Source organism: Anabrus simplex, chromosome 11 (genome assembly GCF_040414725.1).
Source record: "Anabrus simplex isolate iqAnaSimp1 chromosome 11, ASM4041472v1, whole genome shotgun sequence".
Lineage (NCBI taxonomy): Eukaryota > Metazoa > Arthropoda > Insecta > Orthoptera > Tettigoniidae > Anabrus > Anabrus simplex.
The window spans coordinates 19,420,275-19,435,516 of record NC_090275.1 but is presented as its reverse complement, the minus strand read 5'-3'; the positions used below and the strand labels follow the sequence as shown (position 1 = coordinate 19,435,516).

Here is a 15,242-nt window from a genome sequence, read left to right as displayed (position 1 = left end):
TTCCTTTTTTAAATAAAAAATAACAACATTTTTGTGCACATTATTCCACGAAATTTTGTTTTTTGAAATGCAAGTCACAAGTTTATATTCCTTGGAGTATATCAAGCTCACATACCAAATTTTACCTCCATATGTTTTAAACTGAGACGTAAATAAAATATTTTATACAGTGATGCAAAATCCATTGAAACATGCTTGGCATTCTATGCATATGATGACCTATTATGGGTCGGCATCCAAAGGGTTAAGGAGGAGAAGGAAATCAGTTACCAAAACGTAGTCACCTCAAACCAAAATGAAGGGGAGCTCGAGAGGGTAAATCACTCTCTATCCCCGAATTACAGTTACAGATTTTATGAAGTCTTTACATAAGCCGGCAGAAAATTACATGTTTAGAAAAGTAGGTTACATGGTAAAGGTTGTGGATCTTCCCCACGGGTTAAACTGCTGAGCTAGCAAGAAATAAAGATGTTAAACGGCCATTACCTTGCTGAAGACCTGCTACCTGATGAAAGAGGCGCCTCCCACCTCCTGCTTTACATTCACACACTTAGTTAGATATTGATCAAGTGGCCAAGGGACGTGAAATCCCCAGTTTATAAACCCTCGGGAAAAGTTCGAGACCTTTCATGAATGATCAAGACACACCCACGGTGTTTTATTGGTTAACATCAAAAGTTACACACAAAATCGAAGAAATACATGATTGGTTGGAAATTAATTACAGAAATTAGGGATGGGCTGAATTCAAAACTGGCGAAAAGAAAAGATCAATATTGCCAACCCAAAAATGAATGAACGAAATTTAGTAAGTAAAAACTTATGAATACAAAATTTCATCAAAGAAGTTCTTTCACTTCGCACCAGAGTGCATGATCATAGTTTTTTAGCAGAGACATCCATGAGAGAATGTCCACACTTCTTGAAGAACGGAAAACAAAACAAGTTGAAATTCACACAGTACTGGCAACTTCATAATCACAAAATTACTGTAGTGACATCTTCTGAGCAAAAGTTTAAGGAGGTCTTGTTTTAAGTTCAGTGTTTCTCCTATAGAAGAGATTTTATTGGCGCAAGATTTAAAAGTGCGGCGTATGGGTGTACCTGCCGGTACAATTATTATTATTATTATTATTATTATTATTATTATTATTATTATTATTATTATTATTATTATTATTATTATTATTATTATATAATTCGCTGGGGCCATCAAGGACCACGTTAAGTCTTGTTGCATTTGACACTGAACTTGGCCTTCTTTTGACCCCAAATTTCCCTCATTCTTTGTGAATGGGCCTGCTTACGCTCCTCTGTCCAAGGGGCACCGTGTCTTCTCTTCGGTTGCTCGTCTCGGTTTAGCCCGTTCGTCAATATTTTCTTGCGGAAGAGATCTCTGTTAAGGGCGTCTTCAGCTGAGATATGTAGCATTTGCAGGTCTTCTTTGGTATTTCTAAACCAGGGAATTGTGGTTTTGGGGTTTGAATCAAAAAAGTGTAAGATTTCTTTGGTTAATTTTCTTGCGTCCATTCTTTTCAGATGACCGTAAAATCGTGCCCGTCTTTTTCTGATTGTATCGGTAATTTTCTCTATTTTGCTGTAGACTTCCTTGTTGGATCTCTTTTGATGGATTCCATTTCTGTACTTTGATCCCAAGATTCCTCTCAAAATTTTGCGTTCTTTTTCCTCCAGTTCTTTAAGGAGTCCTTTGTTGGCATTTAGAGACAGGGTTTCGGCTGCATATAGAACTACTGGCTGCAGAACTGTTTCATAGTGACGTATCTTGGTGTTTTGGGAAAGGCATTTTTTGTTGTAGATTGTGCGGGATGTTTGGTAGGCTATTTCCAGTTTGCCCACTCGCTCCTGAAGTGCTTCTTTGTCCAGTACATTTTTCATGATGATCTCACCCAGGTATTTGAATTTGTCTACTCGGGTGATGTCCCCGTATTTTGTATGAAGTTTTGGTGGAGCCTCTTTGATGTTAGTCATTACTTCTGTTTTCTCAAACGATATCTGCAAACCAGTTTGTTCGGCAATTTCCTTTAAAATTTCAACTTGAGCTCTAGCGGTTTCTATGTCGTTTGAGAGAACAGCAATATCATCGGCAAATGCTAAGCAGTCTGTTGCGATCCCCTTGGATTTAGTTTCCTGTAATCTCACCCGCCAGGTTCTGATGATCTTTTCAAGAACACAGTTGAAGAGTATCGGGGATAGCCCATCACCTTGTCGGACTCCTGTTTTGATGTCAAAGGAATGCGAGAAACATCTGTGGAACTTCACCTTGGATTTTGCATCGGTCAGGATGGCTCTAATTAATGCCAGCAGTTTCAAATCAATTCCAAATTCATTTAAGATGTTTAGCAGGACTTCCCGGTCAATGGAGTCGTACGCTTTCTTAAAGTCCACAAAGACAGACACATACTGCTTGGACCTTAGTGTACAATATCTGATGATCGTTTTGAGATTTTGGATCTGTTCAGCTGTTGAGCGACTTTTTCTGAACCCTCCTTGGTATTCACCTATTTGATGTTTGACTTGTGTTTCCAAACGCTCCAGGGTGGCAAGTGATATAATTTTGTAAGTCACGGGTAGCAAAGATATTCCTCTGTAGTTGTTGATGTTCTTCATGCTGCCTTTTTTGTGTAATGGATGGATCAAAGCTATTTTCCAATCTTCGGGTAAGGTCTCCTTGTTTCAAATTTCTTCTGTTTGCTTTTGCTAGATATCAAGTGATTCCTCTGGGGCATATTTCCATAGTTCTGCTACTACTGAGTCTTCCCCCGGCGCTTTGTTATTTTTGAGACGGGCAATGTGGCGCTTGATTTCATCTCTGTCAGGTGGTCTGGAATCTGGGTACCTGAGTAAGGGTTCCTTGGTCTCAATGGCGCTTTGCGGTTTAGGGCAATTAAGTAAATTCGTGAAGTAATCTGCCAGAATGCTGCAATTTTCTTCATTTGAGTTATTTGTTTGTTTTAATCTTGTCAATCTTATGTTAATTTTAAGGACACTTCCTCTAAAGCATTACTTTGTCAATTTTATATATTTTTCATCTAAATAGTGTTATGTGGCTGAAGATGTTGATAATATACGAAACATGTACCACTTTTGACCATTAAAAATTGCCTTAAGCAATCATTGTATCGACTAGGTGGAAAATAAATAAATACTTAATTGTGAATCTATTGAAGTGCGATACGGACCATGAAGCTGATTTTATGTAAGTGTGCCGTCCTTTCGCTCAAAGCATAGAGATGGTGGTTTATAGCCTGTGAGTTTGCGTTTGAAGGCTCTGTAGTACTCTCTGCTTTCATTCTTCCTAAAGTTTAGTTCTATATTTTCAATGAGAGATTTTTCGTAATTATGTTTCTCAGTTCTGAACACCCTAGCTGCTTGGGCACGTTGGGTTTTGTAGGTTTCCCAATAATTTTCTGATTTCATAGAGTAGTACTGTTTCCACGCATTGAGTCTTTCTTGGAGGACTGATTCGCAGGTACCATTCCACCAGGCATGCTTTTTGCTTCTCTTGATTTCTGCAACGTCTTTGGCGGCCTCAACAAGGAGACTTTTGGCGTTGTTAAAGTCACAGTCATTTGGTCTAGCCTTCTCCTGGAACTCCTCGACCCTTTGCCGAAGTTTATCATTGTCGAAGCGTGTGATCTGTTTGGTTGTCTTCCTTGTGTTTGCGGGAATTGGTTTGAATTTGATAAAGAGACATATAGTGATCTGAGGCCACATTGATGCCTTTCTTTACCTTGACATTCATAATCTCAGGGCTGTTTCTCCTGGAGATTGCTACATGATCAATTTGGAACTCTCCGAGTGCTTGGACGGGAGAACGCCAAGTCATTTGCTTTCTGGGTAGATGGCGAAAGTGGGTCGACATGACCTGCAGGTTGTGATTTTCGCAAATGGACACCAGTCTTTTGCCATTGGGATTGGTTCTTTTGTGAGCAGGGTAATTTTCTATAACTTTCTTGTACTTCTGTTTACGACCTAGTTGGACATTGAAGTCACCCAAAAGAAGCTTGATATGGTGTTTGGGGATTTTGTTTAATTTTTCATCCAGTAGGTCCCAGAAATTATCAACTTCGTCTGGATCAGACTTGTTCTTATCGTTTGTAGGAGCATGTGCGTTAACTAGGGCGTAGGTTTTGTTCACGCATTTAGTTGTGAATATAGACAATCTGTCAATCACAGGTTCGAAATTTGCAACCGATTTAAGGATCTTGGTTCTAACAGCAAATGCGGTTCCAAGCATCACAGCTCCATTGAGGATTCCTCTTTGCGCTTTGCTCTTGAAAAATCGGTAGCCTTCGGATTCAAAAATCTCTTCATCTGGGTACCTTGTTTCCTGTAGGGTCATTATGGATATCTGATTTTCGTGAAGAGCTTTGGTGAGGGTTTTCAGCTTGCCAGTTTGTGTAAGTGAATTTATGTTGAAAGTTGCTAGAAAGGTTTTAGATTTCAGCCTGAGTTTGACTCTTCGGGGTACACCGAGACGCTCCGACTTGTCTCTTGCATGATGTTGAGTCTGCCCCAGAATCTGAACGAGACTCGTGCGCCGTGGCGTTCACGACGAGGGATTTATCCGAAGATTTACCCCCTGGGGTATGTTTCTTGCAATGTTGTGCTATCATGCTTTTTGACTTGACTTTGCTTTGGACGGGTACCCATCCTTTTACAACTAGGGTTGTTAGCCCTAGAGGTTGCCTCAAGATGTTTTCTGGCTTCTGGTCATTTACCAGTCTTTGCCATAACCCTGGCAAGGGACCAGGTTTTTTTTTTCACGGTGGTATTTTATTTCCCTACTGCCCTCTGACTCTGCTGGTGGCAGAGCCAGCGAGCTTCCCCAATTACAATGGGACGCGCCCGATGTAGGTAACTGGTAAATCCCCACACGGGCATTATTATTATTTTTTTTTCTTTGCGTTTAGGCCATCTGTGGACCACGGTGCTTGTGTTCTAGCTGTGTTTTTGTCTTCGTCTGCCCCTTTTAGCATACTGGATTGTGTTCTTAGTGGCCTCTTGAGCCTTCCTGTTGCCCCAGTATTCCTTCATTTTCTCGCTGAATTCTTTCCTGCGCTCCTCTGACCAATTCCCGGCTCCTTTGTGGCTAGCTGATGTAAGGGATGTTAGGAAAGGTTTAGTTTTGACCATTAAACGGTATGCATTTCCGTCAGTAATGGCGGCTTGATTAATATTAAGCTCTGCAAGATCTTTGTCCACTTGTTTGGTCCAGGGGAATCCAGTAGCTTTGCCTTTGTTAGCAACCTTGAAGATCTTATGGGATAATCTATTAGGATCCATTCTGTATAGGTGCCCATAGAAAGTCAGACGTTTTCTCCTGATGGCATCTATGAGGTTTTCTTGATGCTGGTAGAGCTCATTGTTGGGTTTGTACCATCGCCTTCCATCTGGTAGGATCCTTGGCCCTATTATTCTTCTCAGGAATTTCCGTTCTTGCACTTATTATTATTATTATTATTATTATTATTATTATTATTATTATTATTATTATTATTATTATTATTATTATTATTGTTGTTGTATTTGTTGTTGCTGTTATTATTATTATTATTATTATTATTATTATTATTATTATTATTATTATTATTATTATTATTATTATTATTATTATTATTATTTGCAAAGCAGGTACAAATTTTCCTCGAAAAGATGGCGCTCTCAGGATTCTCGCCAGCTTGGAAGTTATACCAACTTGTTTAAGAGAGGATGGCGAGAACTTCCATGCCAGTGTACCAGTGTACATCGGTTTTTAAAGTGGAACAATTTCAGTCCTGCTTTACTGAATGTGACAGCATCTCTCATTTGAATCCATGTTTTATCATAGACTCTGTTCAAATATTTGACCAGTTTGTGCATATCTGTCTGACATGGCAGATCTTCTACAGATTTCTCACCAAACGATGATAAGTGCTATTGTGATTATTAACATTTAGACATGGATCTGTGCATTTGAATTTTGAATCAACAATGCTCCGCTGCAACTAGTATGTGGAGGTGTGTAAGTGAATCTTGAACTCAGATATGTGATAAAAAATAATAATCGTATGGCCTCAGCTACCGTGTGCAGACATTTCAATTTGACGCCATCTGGCTGTCTGCTCGTCAATTTCGACGTTCCGTTTTACTCTAGGCCCACTAGATGGCAGACCGAGTAAACCGAAACTCTCTTGGGCTTCTATGGCTGAGATTTAATTAATTTTGTCGGGTAAACACCAAATGTGTCACCAGAGATCTTTTACATGCCGAAATCGTACGACATGGAGTGTTGAATGGACTTTTTTCCGCCCTTCAAAAATCCGACTACCTCTGCCGGGCTGAACCCGCTATCTTGGGATCCAGAGGCCGACACTCTACCACTGATCCACAGAGGCAGCAGATATGTGATGTGTTATTATCACCATAGTTTAGTACTGTACATATCTTAAATAGTGTAATATTTTTATTACAATGTATTGCTGTCTTGATATACTGTATTTATGGTATGTTCATGATACATTTAGCAGCTGAAGATGATCCCAGCAGAGAATAGAAACTAGTCCTGCACTCATAATGTACTTTTAAACGTAAATACATATAATTAATACTATACAAGTATTGATTAGGTGGAGAACCCCAAATCTACGTGAACTACAACAATTCAGGTTACACCTGACTAGCTCGTGCATCTGAGTCAGATTGTTAATTGTATCAAAGAAATTATCTGTGTATTTTTTTTTTTTCATACAGTATTTCATTTTAAGTAGGACCTGCAGGGGATGCAGGTGGTAATAGAATTGGATTCCAAAGGGTTACATTTGTGATGAATATCTCTTTGTTTGAAAGTTTTGTGCTGAAAATTAAAGGATATATTGACACGTTTTCATTGATATTGTTGCAGATTGTCCATCTGCTATATGAACTACAAGACATGTCGGACATGAGGGCAAGTCTCAAACCTAAGATAGAGTTGTGGGTAACTCAGTCGAAATGGTTGTTGAATCCTGAGGAAAACATCTGTGGGGTCTGCTACATCACATGCGAGAGCTACCTACAAGTACTTCAGAGGTTTATCAGTATGAACCTGGGTGTTATTTCTGATACTCTACTGAATGAGATCAAGGAGCTTCTGACGAGAGACTTATTCTCACCCGATAGTGCTGTTCATGCCTGCTGTGTAGGAAGAAGTATTTATGAACTGCGAGCTGGTCAGGTTCTCATCAACCTGTCCTTACAACTCTTACAGTCTCATAGGTATTCAGAGATATCCAACGAGATTGAAGTTCTAGTTCTTAAGTTCTTAGGGCATACAAGCTATGAAGTTCACCTGATCGCTCTAACTTTCCTATACATTCTCTTTGAGGATAATGACATTAGTGATGATGATGATTTTGATGTGACCGAGATTGAACTGAGTTGTGTCCTTGACATGGATCCATATTGTAAAGAAGTTCTTAGGAACATCATCAAGAAGTCGGTTCATATCCTGGACGTATTAATAAATCTAGCCACAAGTAGTGACACTTACCAGGGTTGTTCCAGGCGCGTTTTTGAAGTCTTGTCTCACATCCCCGAGGCTCTTCTGCGGATGAAATGCAAGGAAGACTGTGATGACAAAGCGATGAAAAGTGCCGGTGAAGTTATGACGTGGCTACTAGAGGAAAGTGTTAACAAACATGAGAGTGTTGGCTGTGTGGTGCTGAAGTGTGCAGGAATGCTTGTTGACTGGCTCATACAACATGGAAGTCAAGTAAGTACTTATTTTATTGAATCATATGGCAACCTTTGTATTCTATGTTTATATCCTACTTTCTGTTCTCTTACATTTATTCTCTCTGTTGATCAGAGATCCTGTTAGAACTCCCAATCTACAGACACTAGACAAGCAAAAACCTATTGTGTACCCACTCATCCAGCAATAATATAGTAAGCTTGCACCTGCCATTCTCAATGCAGGCGAGCCCCACTCTCATAGTTAACCCACACGGAATTTAATGGGGGACATTATGGTTTTGTCCCACTCGCATGTTGGATTACATCCAACTAACATAGAAATAACTAGAGATGAAAGGGTATATGAGTATATTCCCGAGAGGAATATATATATATTAAATTATTATTGATATGCTTTGCAAAGATTAAAACAAGTGGTAAATGTTTCTTTTATAAAGGAATAAACTTATGTTTACTATTTTTAGTGTTTCCTGAAACAAGGGATATGGCAATACAGTAAAACCTCATTAAGATGTTTCTGCAGGGGACAAGAAAAATGAACGTGTTAAGCAAGAAAACGTACTACTGAATATACGAATAAAAACTATCGAACAGGGATATGGAAACACTAGATTTGATTTTTCCGACATGAGGACATTTACATGTTATAATTCTCATATTTTGGTCCGTATTGAAATGTACAATGAAGTCAAATAAATATTAAGGTTTATTTATTCCACCTATTCAATACACTAAAAAGAGATTTTAATAAAGAATTAAATCTGTAAATAAAATTATAGGGACATGTTTCGCCCTTTAATTAAGGGCATCTTCAGCCTTAATCTCAATCTGAAAGATAATTAACCACTAGAAGAGTATATATAATGTATAATTACAAGTAAAAATAACACAAATAATAATAATAGTAGTAGAATTCTAAAATACACAAAGTAAAGTACACTTAAAGGTCGTAACTACAGTAATTCATTCATTCATTCATTCTCTCTCTCAACAATTATCCTGCAAATCAGCAGGATCTACTCAGCAAATACTCACGGCAAGTCACTTTAAACCTGCAATGAGAGCGATTGTCTCTAATCTTCACAGGTAGCAAATTCCTTGACGTGGATGGAGAGATTATGAAGGAGCGGTTGTAAACAGCAGTGCGGTTTATAGGTATGGCAAGAGAGGAACCAGATCTCATATAATGGTTATGACAGGAAGAGGGGTAAGAAAATGAAAAAGGCAAAGAAAGATAGTTGGATGTATTCGTGGAAAGTATTTTGTGCAGAAGTGATAACGTGAAGTTCACGGCGCTGTTGCACTCGAAGCCATGATCACAGATTAAAGATATATTTTATGCAGCTGTTGAGGCTCCAGTCCAGTTTCTTGTTACTGTCACAGCTTATTTCAGTCAACATAGTGTCATAATAGGGAAATATTTTAAAAAATCTACGAACTACGAATTAAAACCGAGAATACATTACAGAATCGTTTCAGACGATATAAGCATTTATGTACTTTACATGTGCTTATCATCTGTTGACTCCAATTTAGGGTCTTCCAACTTAGTCACTGAAGTAGAGTGGGGTATGATTTTATTGTTTAATTATTGGAGAGATGTCCCGTCGCGGGAATATAGGTTTTTACTGGTTTTATTCGGGTTTATTAAGAAACTGTTTTTATTTGCATAGTCACTTAAGATGTTGTAGGTCAGAATTTATTTTAATAATTGCAGTATCAATATCACTCAATTTTAAATGATAGTAAATCTGTATATCATCCGCATACACTTGCAATGTGCAGAATTTAACAACTTTTGATATATCATTAATTTGGATGATAAATAACAATGGTCTGAGGACTGACCCCTGAGGGACACCAAGAGTCTTATTTTGCCATCCTGAACTTACATTTCCCACTGTCACATATTCCCAGTGATTTTCAAGCTAAGAGGAAAATAACCAAAGTGACACACTATTAGAATTTAGTCCTAGAAATTTCTGCAGTAGTAACTGAGTATTGACAGTGTCGAAGGCACTAGTGATCTAATGATGTCAGTACAGTTACGTCCCGTTGGTCCATTGCATGTCTAATATCATCTCACTCATAGTAAAGCTGTCGCAGTGCTATGTCCTTTTCTGAAGCCGGATTGGAAGACATTAAGGAGGGAATACTTGGTAAACTAGACGTTCAAGCACCTCGGATAAGAGTGGTAGGATAGATACTGGACGATAATCTGAAGGACAATCTAACTTGGAACTCTTCGGGATGGGTCTAATTAATGCATCTTTCCAAACATTTGGGAACACTCCGTTCATCAGACAGTGAGTTAGTATTGGCAGAACAGCTCCTAAGATATCCTTAATCAGCGATATAGGAATGGGCAGTGAAGTTTTAGGGAATGAGGTAGAGCCCGTGTGAAATCATTTAAAGCCTCTGGCGATATGCTTGGTATATGTTACTCTACGGTTTTACCTATACCTAACGTACGTAAGTTACTCCATTTTTGTCTGTAGCTGTTAGTGAATCAGTTTCTGAAAGTATTTATATTTAGAATTCCTAATTAGCTGCTTCATTCTGTTTCTCAGAACCCTGTACTGCTCAAAATCGTCTCTGTCATGCGGCGGTTTGTATTGTCTGTACACAACTGACCATAACAGATCTTATCTCAGCTGTTAGCCACGCGAATGAATGGCAGGTGATTTTTACATGTTTCTTTAGTGTGTGCTTGTCACATATTTCCATTACCAGTGAGTTAAATTTGTTTCCTTTAGAGGTTTTGTTCTGAAAATAACTTATTCTATCCCAAGGCAAGTTATATGCATTGTGGCATAGTTTATTCCATCGTAAGTCTCATATTGTAATATAGCATGGTTTGTACTTACGTATTTGTGTAGAATAACACATGTACAATAGGTCATGTAAAGAGATGCCAAGAGCAGGGATCTGTCCGTGCTTAATTACTTTCTGAGGTTGATTTGTCACAAGAAGATCAATTAAGGTATAAAGTGTTGAACAGGGTGCGAAAAGGATCCAACTTCTTCCATCAAGTACAGAACATAGTATGGGATAAGGGAATTCCTCAGAGGGCTAAACAGACCCTGTTTAAGACTTATCGCCTGCCCATCATGATGTACTGTATAGTCTGGAGAGTTGCATCATACATAAAAGAGAAGTAAGTCAACTGCAAGCTGTTGAAGTTCATTAGATCAGCTGAACAGAAAACAAGGAAGGGCAGAATTATGAAACTTTCTTTCTTTATTTGTGTCAGAAGTACCAGATATTTTAAGAAAAACATGATATCTACATTCCTACTACAGAAATATACAGGTCCATTATACAAACGATCACAGATAAAGCAACAATTTGAGAGCTAGAAGAGAGCTGGGAAGACTTGGGAGAAAGGAGTCAAGCTGCTCAATTAAGTGGTATGTTGCACATTACAAAATTCATTATGTGATCTGTATTGAGACTCAATAATTGTGAAGGATTTAAAGGCCTTTGAGAGTCCACCTACCCAATACAAAATACACTTTATTTATTTGTATACTAAGCCACATTAACACACGGGACATGTTTCATCCTAAAGTGCAGGATATCTTCAGCCGTAGCCTGGCTAGAGTTGAAAATCAACAAACATAAGATCATAGTGTGAAGAGAGTAAAAACTTATTGCATAGCACTTGTTGTATTAAAAATTCTTCATGCTTAAATCCAAATATGATATAGATGTTGATTCTCATAGGGAACCTGAAATAATCAACATCTGTATCATCTGATGGCCAAGCAGGCATCAATTTTTGGTAAGGAGACAAAGTCTCTCATGGTGCATTGGCATTGCCGGTGGCTCCAAGTAGCCTACGCATTGGCCTCCGCGGTAAGCACTAGCCATGCGTCTTGGTGGGTGTGCTAAGTACCAACTGGTGAGCCCAACTTAGCGCACGGGAGCAAAATGCTGGCAACCAGGAATAAGTTAGCTGGAAAATTTATAATGTCCTATAATGGACCATGTATCCAAATATCCTGAGAAATGTGAGGCAAGAGTGACACTTCCAATATTAGGATCAAGTTGCAAACCACCAACCGCCTAATAAGTACAGTCATATGCAAGACATCGATAATCTCTTCTATAATGAAGTGTCGAATTTCACTACAGACATCATCAGTTTTCTTCATATGTACATTACTCAGAATCTTTTAAACAAGACATGACACTACAAGAAGACAGGAATTTTTTTTTTTCTATTTCTCAGTAGATCTGAGGTTGCATGTTAACATGAGGACAACTTCTTCTTCTTTTCCTACCGTTTCTCCCACACCTGTGGGGTTGCGGGTGCGAACTGTGTCGCACATGTTGATTTGGCTCTGTTTTACGGCCGGATGCCCTTCCTGACGACAGCCCTATATGGAGGGATGTAATCACTATTGCATGTTTCTGTGGTGGTTGGTAGTGTGGTATGTTGTCTGAATATGAAGAGGAGAGTGTTGGGACGGACACAAACACCCAATCCGCGAGCCAGAAGAATTAATCAGAAGTGATTAAAATCCCCGATCCGGCCGGGAATCGAACCTGGGACGCTCTAAACCGAAGGCCAGTATAGTTACTAAATGAAACATGTACTACTGAAATGTAAATTTGCCTAAGGCAAAATATATATTGTACTGATTAGGTGGATTCATTGGTTTACTTCACTTTGTTGTACAATACATCGGTACAGACCATGAGGTTGATAGTTTGAAAGTATAATTTTATTAGCTGATTAAAAAAAGGAATTGGTTACTGATAAACGTTAGTTTTGGTTAAAATATGGCGTTTTAAATTTCAAATAATGAAATAAGCAAGCAAAACTGATTTCCTGCAGACTAAATGCTTAAAAGCACTATCCGACAAGGTCAAAACTACTTATCAAGGTGTATCTTACGAAGTATAACCTTTCTGCTTAGCTGTAGAAGTATGAAAAAGAATACGCATTTTGCATAGAAATCTGGGCTCTACCGCTAGCTAATGTATGACCTTCAAATGGAAGCAAGTTTTCCTGGAGGAGGAATGTTCCAAATGATGGACTACTCTACTCTTCTTCATTATGTGGCAGTAGGAATTTGTGCTGTTACAGGACTCATTGTGAGCAGGACATCACAGTGAGCTGATTCATCAGAGGTCCAATAATATACTGCAACTGGGCGAGTTGGCCGTGCGGTTAGGGGCGCGTGGCTGTGAGCTTGCATCTGGGAGATAGTGGGTTCGAATCCCACTGTCGGCAGCCGTGAAGATGGTTTTCCATGGTTTCCCATTTTCACACCAGGAAAATGCTGGGGCTGTACCTTAATTAGGCCACGGCCGCTTCCTTTCAACTCCTAGGCCTTTCCTATCCCATCATTGCCATTAGACCTATCTGTGTCGGTGCGACGTAAAGCCACTAACAAAAAAAACCAATAAATATATATACTGCTAGGCGTTTCACTGTTGGATGAGCACGTTGGGTGTGAGCTCTGACCTGGTGTTCATCTCTAACAGACACTCCTCCATTATGGACAGTTTATTTTGTGTCCCAACTGAAATACTATAAAAATCATTAAAAATCAACTCATCAGAGGAGTTAATGAGAGGAAATGAATGATGTGATATATGATAGTAGAAAGGGAGAAGGTGAAACCCTGTGCCGGCACATAGCCTACTCCTGTTGAATAACACCAAGGGGTCTGCTCAAGGTTTAAAATTCCCTTCTGATGGATGAATGCAGAGAGGTTTGGAAGAAATTGTGTACCAACGGGACTTCAACCGGCTAACTACGGTGTCAGACCATATAGACTTGACACCTTAATGATTGTTGCCACCAGGTGATCATCGTTATATAGCAAAAGGAACTTCATAAATTCATAAAAACAAAGCTTCAAGCTAACTGCTGGAAACTGGAGATTCTCCCACTCCAGTGCTAGTAGCGTTGATACCAGCAGCCACACGGTATAAACTGTGAACAAAGAGGAGCCGAATGGAACTCGAGCATAAGAATCATAAAACCAATGTATTGTTTGCACATTGACATTTCACTGGGCAAAATGGTAAACAGAATTTGTGAATTTGTTCATGGAACTTGTACAGCATCGATTCTAATTTGTAGTCCTGTGTTTGAGAAGAGATTTAACCAAGAAAAGTGTGCTTTAGAATCAGTTAAATGCAATATTTTCTCTGTCGCATTTAGTACAGTTTCTGTTGTATTTATTTAGTGTATTTTGTAACTAACATCAGATTAATATCTAGACATATAATAATAGTTTTTGTGGCTTGTGATTGCAGGCAGCTTTACCAAAAGACGTGGCTGACAATTTGTGTCACGTTTTGCTCGAATTCTCTTCAGCCGAGAGGAGTCTGGAATGTCGCTCTGTAGTTGCAGAAATTCTGTTACGTAATAGCAGTATGCTCGAGACCACACCAGCCAACTTTTTCTCAGGTAAGGAAGTTGGAGAGAAGGATGGGAACAAACGTTGGTGTGTACAGTGTATTGAGTTTCTTCAAATAGTGATAACTAGATATATTTATAATATTGTTAGATATACTATCAACGGGTAGAGAAGGGTCAACCTATTCAATACCATTAGCTTGTACATTGTCTTGGAAAACTGGACTACTTTCGATCCCATATATATTAGGTCATCTTCACCCACGCTCCATTTGGAAGACATATGCACACATATAACCAATAATAAATTAAACACTCTGGTCTGTCACAATTTACAGTCTTAATTTAAAACATTGATGAAGTCCGATTAAGATTGTGACATACCAGTGTGTTTAATTTATTATACTGTAGGTTATATGTGTGCATATGTCTTCCAATTGGAGCGTGGCTGAAGATGACCCAATATATACTGTATGGGGTCGAAAGTAGTCCCGGTTTTATAAGACAGTATACAAGCTAATGGTATTGAATACGTGGACCCTTCTCTACCCTTTGATAGGGATCATTTGTCAATATGGACCATAATGAAATTCATAACTTCTGATATTGTCACATATCACTAGAAATAAAATTTATTTCATGAAAATGATCATTTTATTCAACTAAGAAACCTTTGTGTGTCATAAAAGGACCATATCTGTTTGTAAGTTAGCCTGTTTGTTTCATTATCATGTGAAAAAGCAAGATAAGCTTTAATGAAACTCAGAACATATTTTACAATACTACAAGAAACTCTGGACTTCATCGAAACTAGGGTTTTGTTTGAGTTGCTGTGGCAGTGTGCTTCTCAGAAATTTGAACTGATTTGTCCTGGAATGATATTTAAGTATGATTTTTGAGCGTTGCAGTTCAGAGCAGTTGGCCTTGTGCTCGGCGTGTCAAGGTCTGGCTGCTGCCACTACAGCTGCAATGCTGAGCAAGCGACAAGTCACTGTGCTATCGAATGGAGCTTCCTAGCTAAACTACATAAACAACAAAACCTGGAAGAAAAAGGAAGATCGTAGTTTATCCAATCTGTCTACTTTTGCTGAAAGTAGTACTGTGAGTCTCTGCTTGCTCCATTTTC

The 15,242-nt window shown here is 38.7% G+C and overlaps 1 protein-coding gene across 1 annotated transcript in view; it reads left to right on the top strand.

Moving 5' to 3' along the window:
* The window catches only part of THADA (Thyroid adenoma-associated protein homolog), a 139,928-nt gene that overhangs the window by 109,074 nt on the left and 15,612 nt on the right, over window positions 1-15,242 (top strand). The window contains exons 21-22 of the mRNA XM_067155258.2: window positions 6,905-7,753; window positions 14,014-14,167. Of these exons, the coding sequence (XP_067011359.2) occupies window positions 6,905-7,753; window positions 14,014-14,167 (1,003 nt within the window). The remainder of the gene's footprint in view (window positions 1-6,904; window positions 7,754-14,013; window positions 14,168-15,242) is intronic.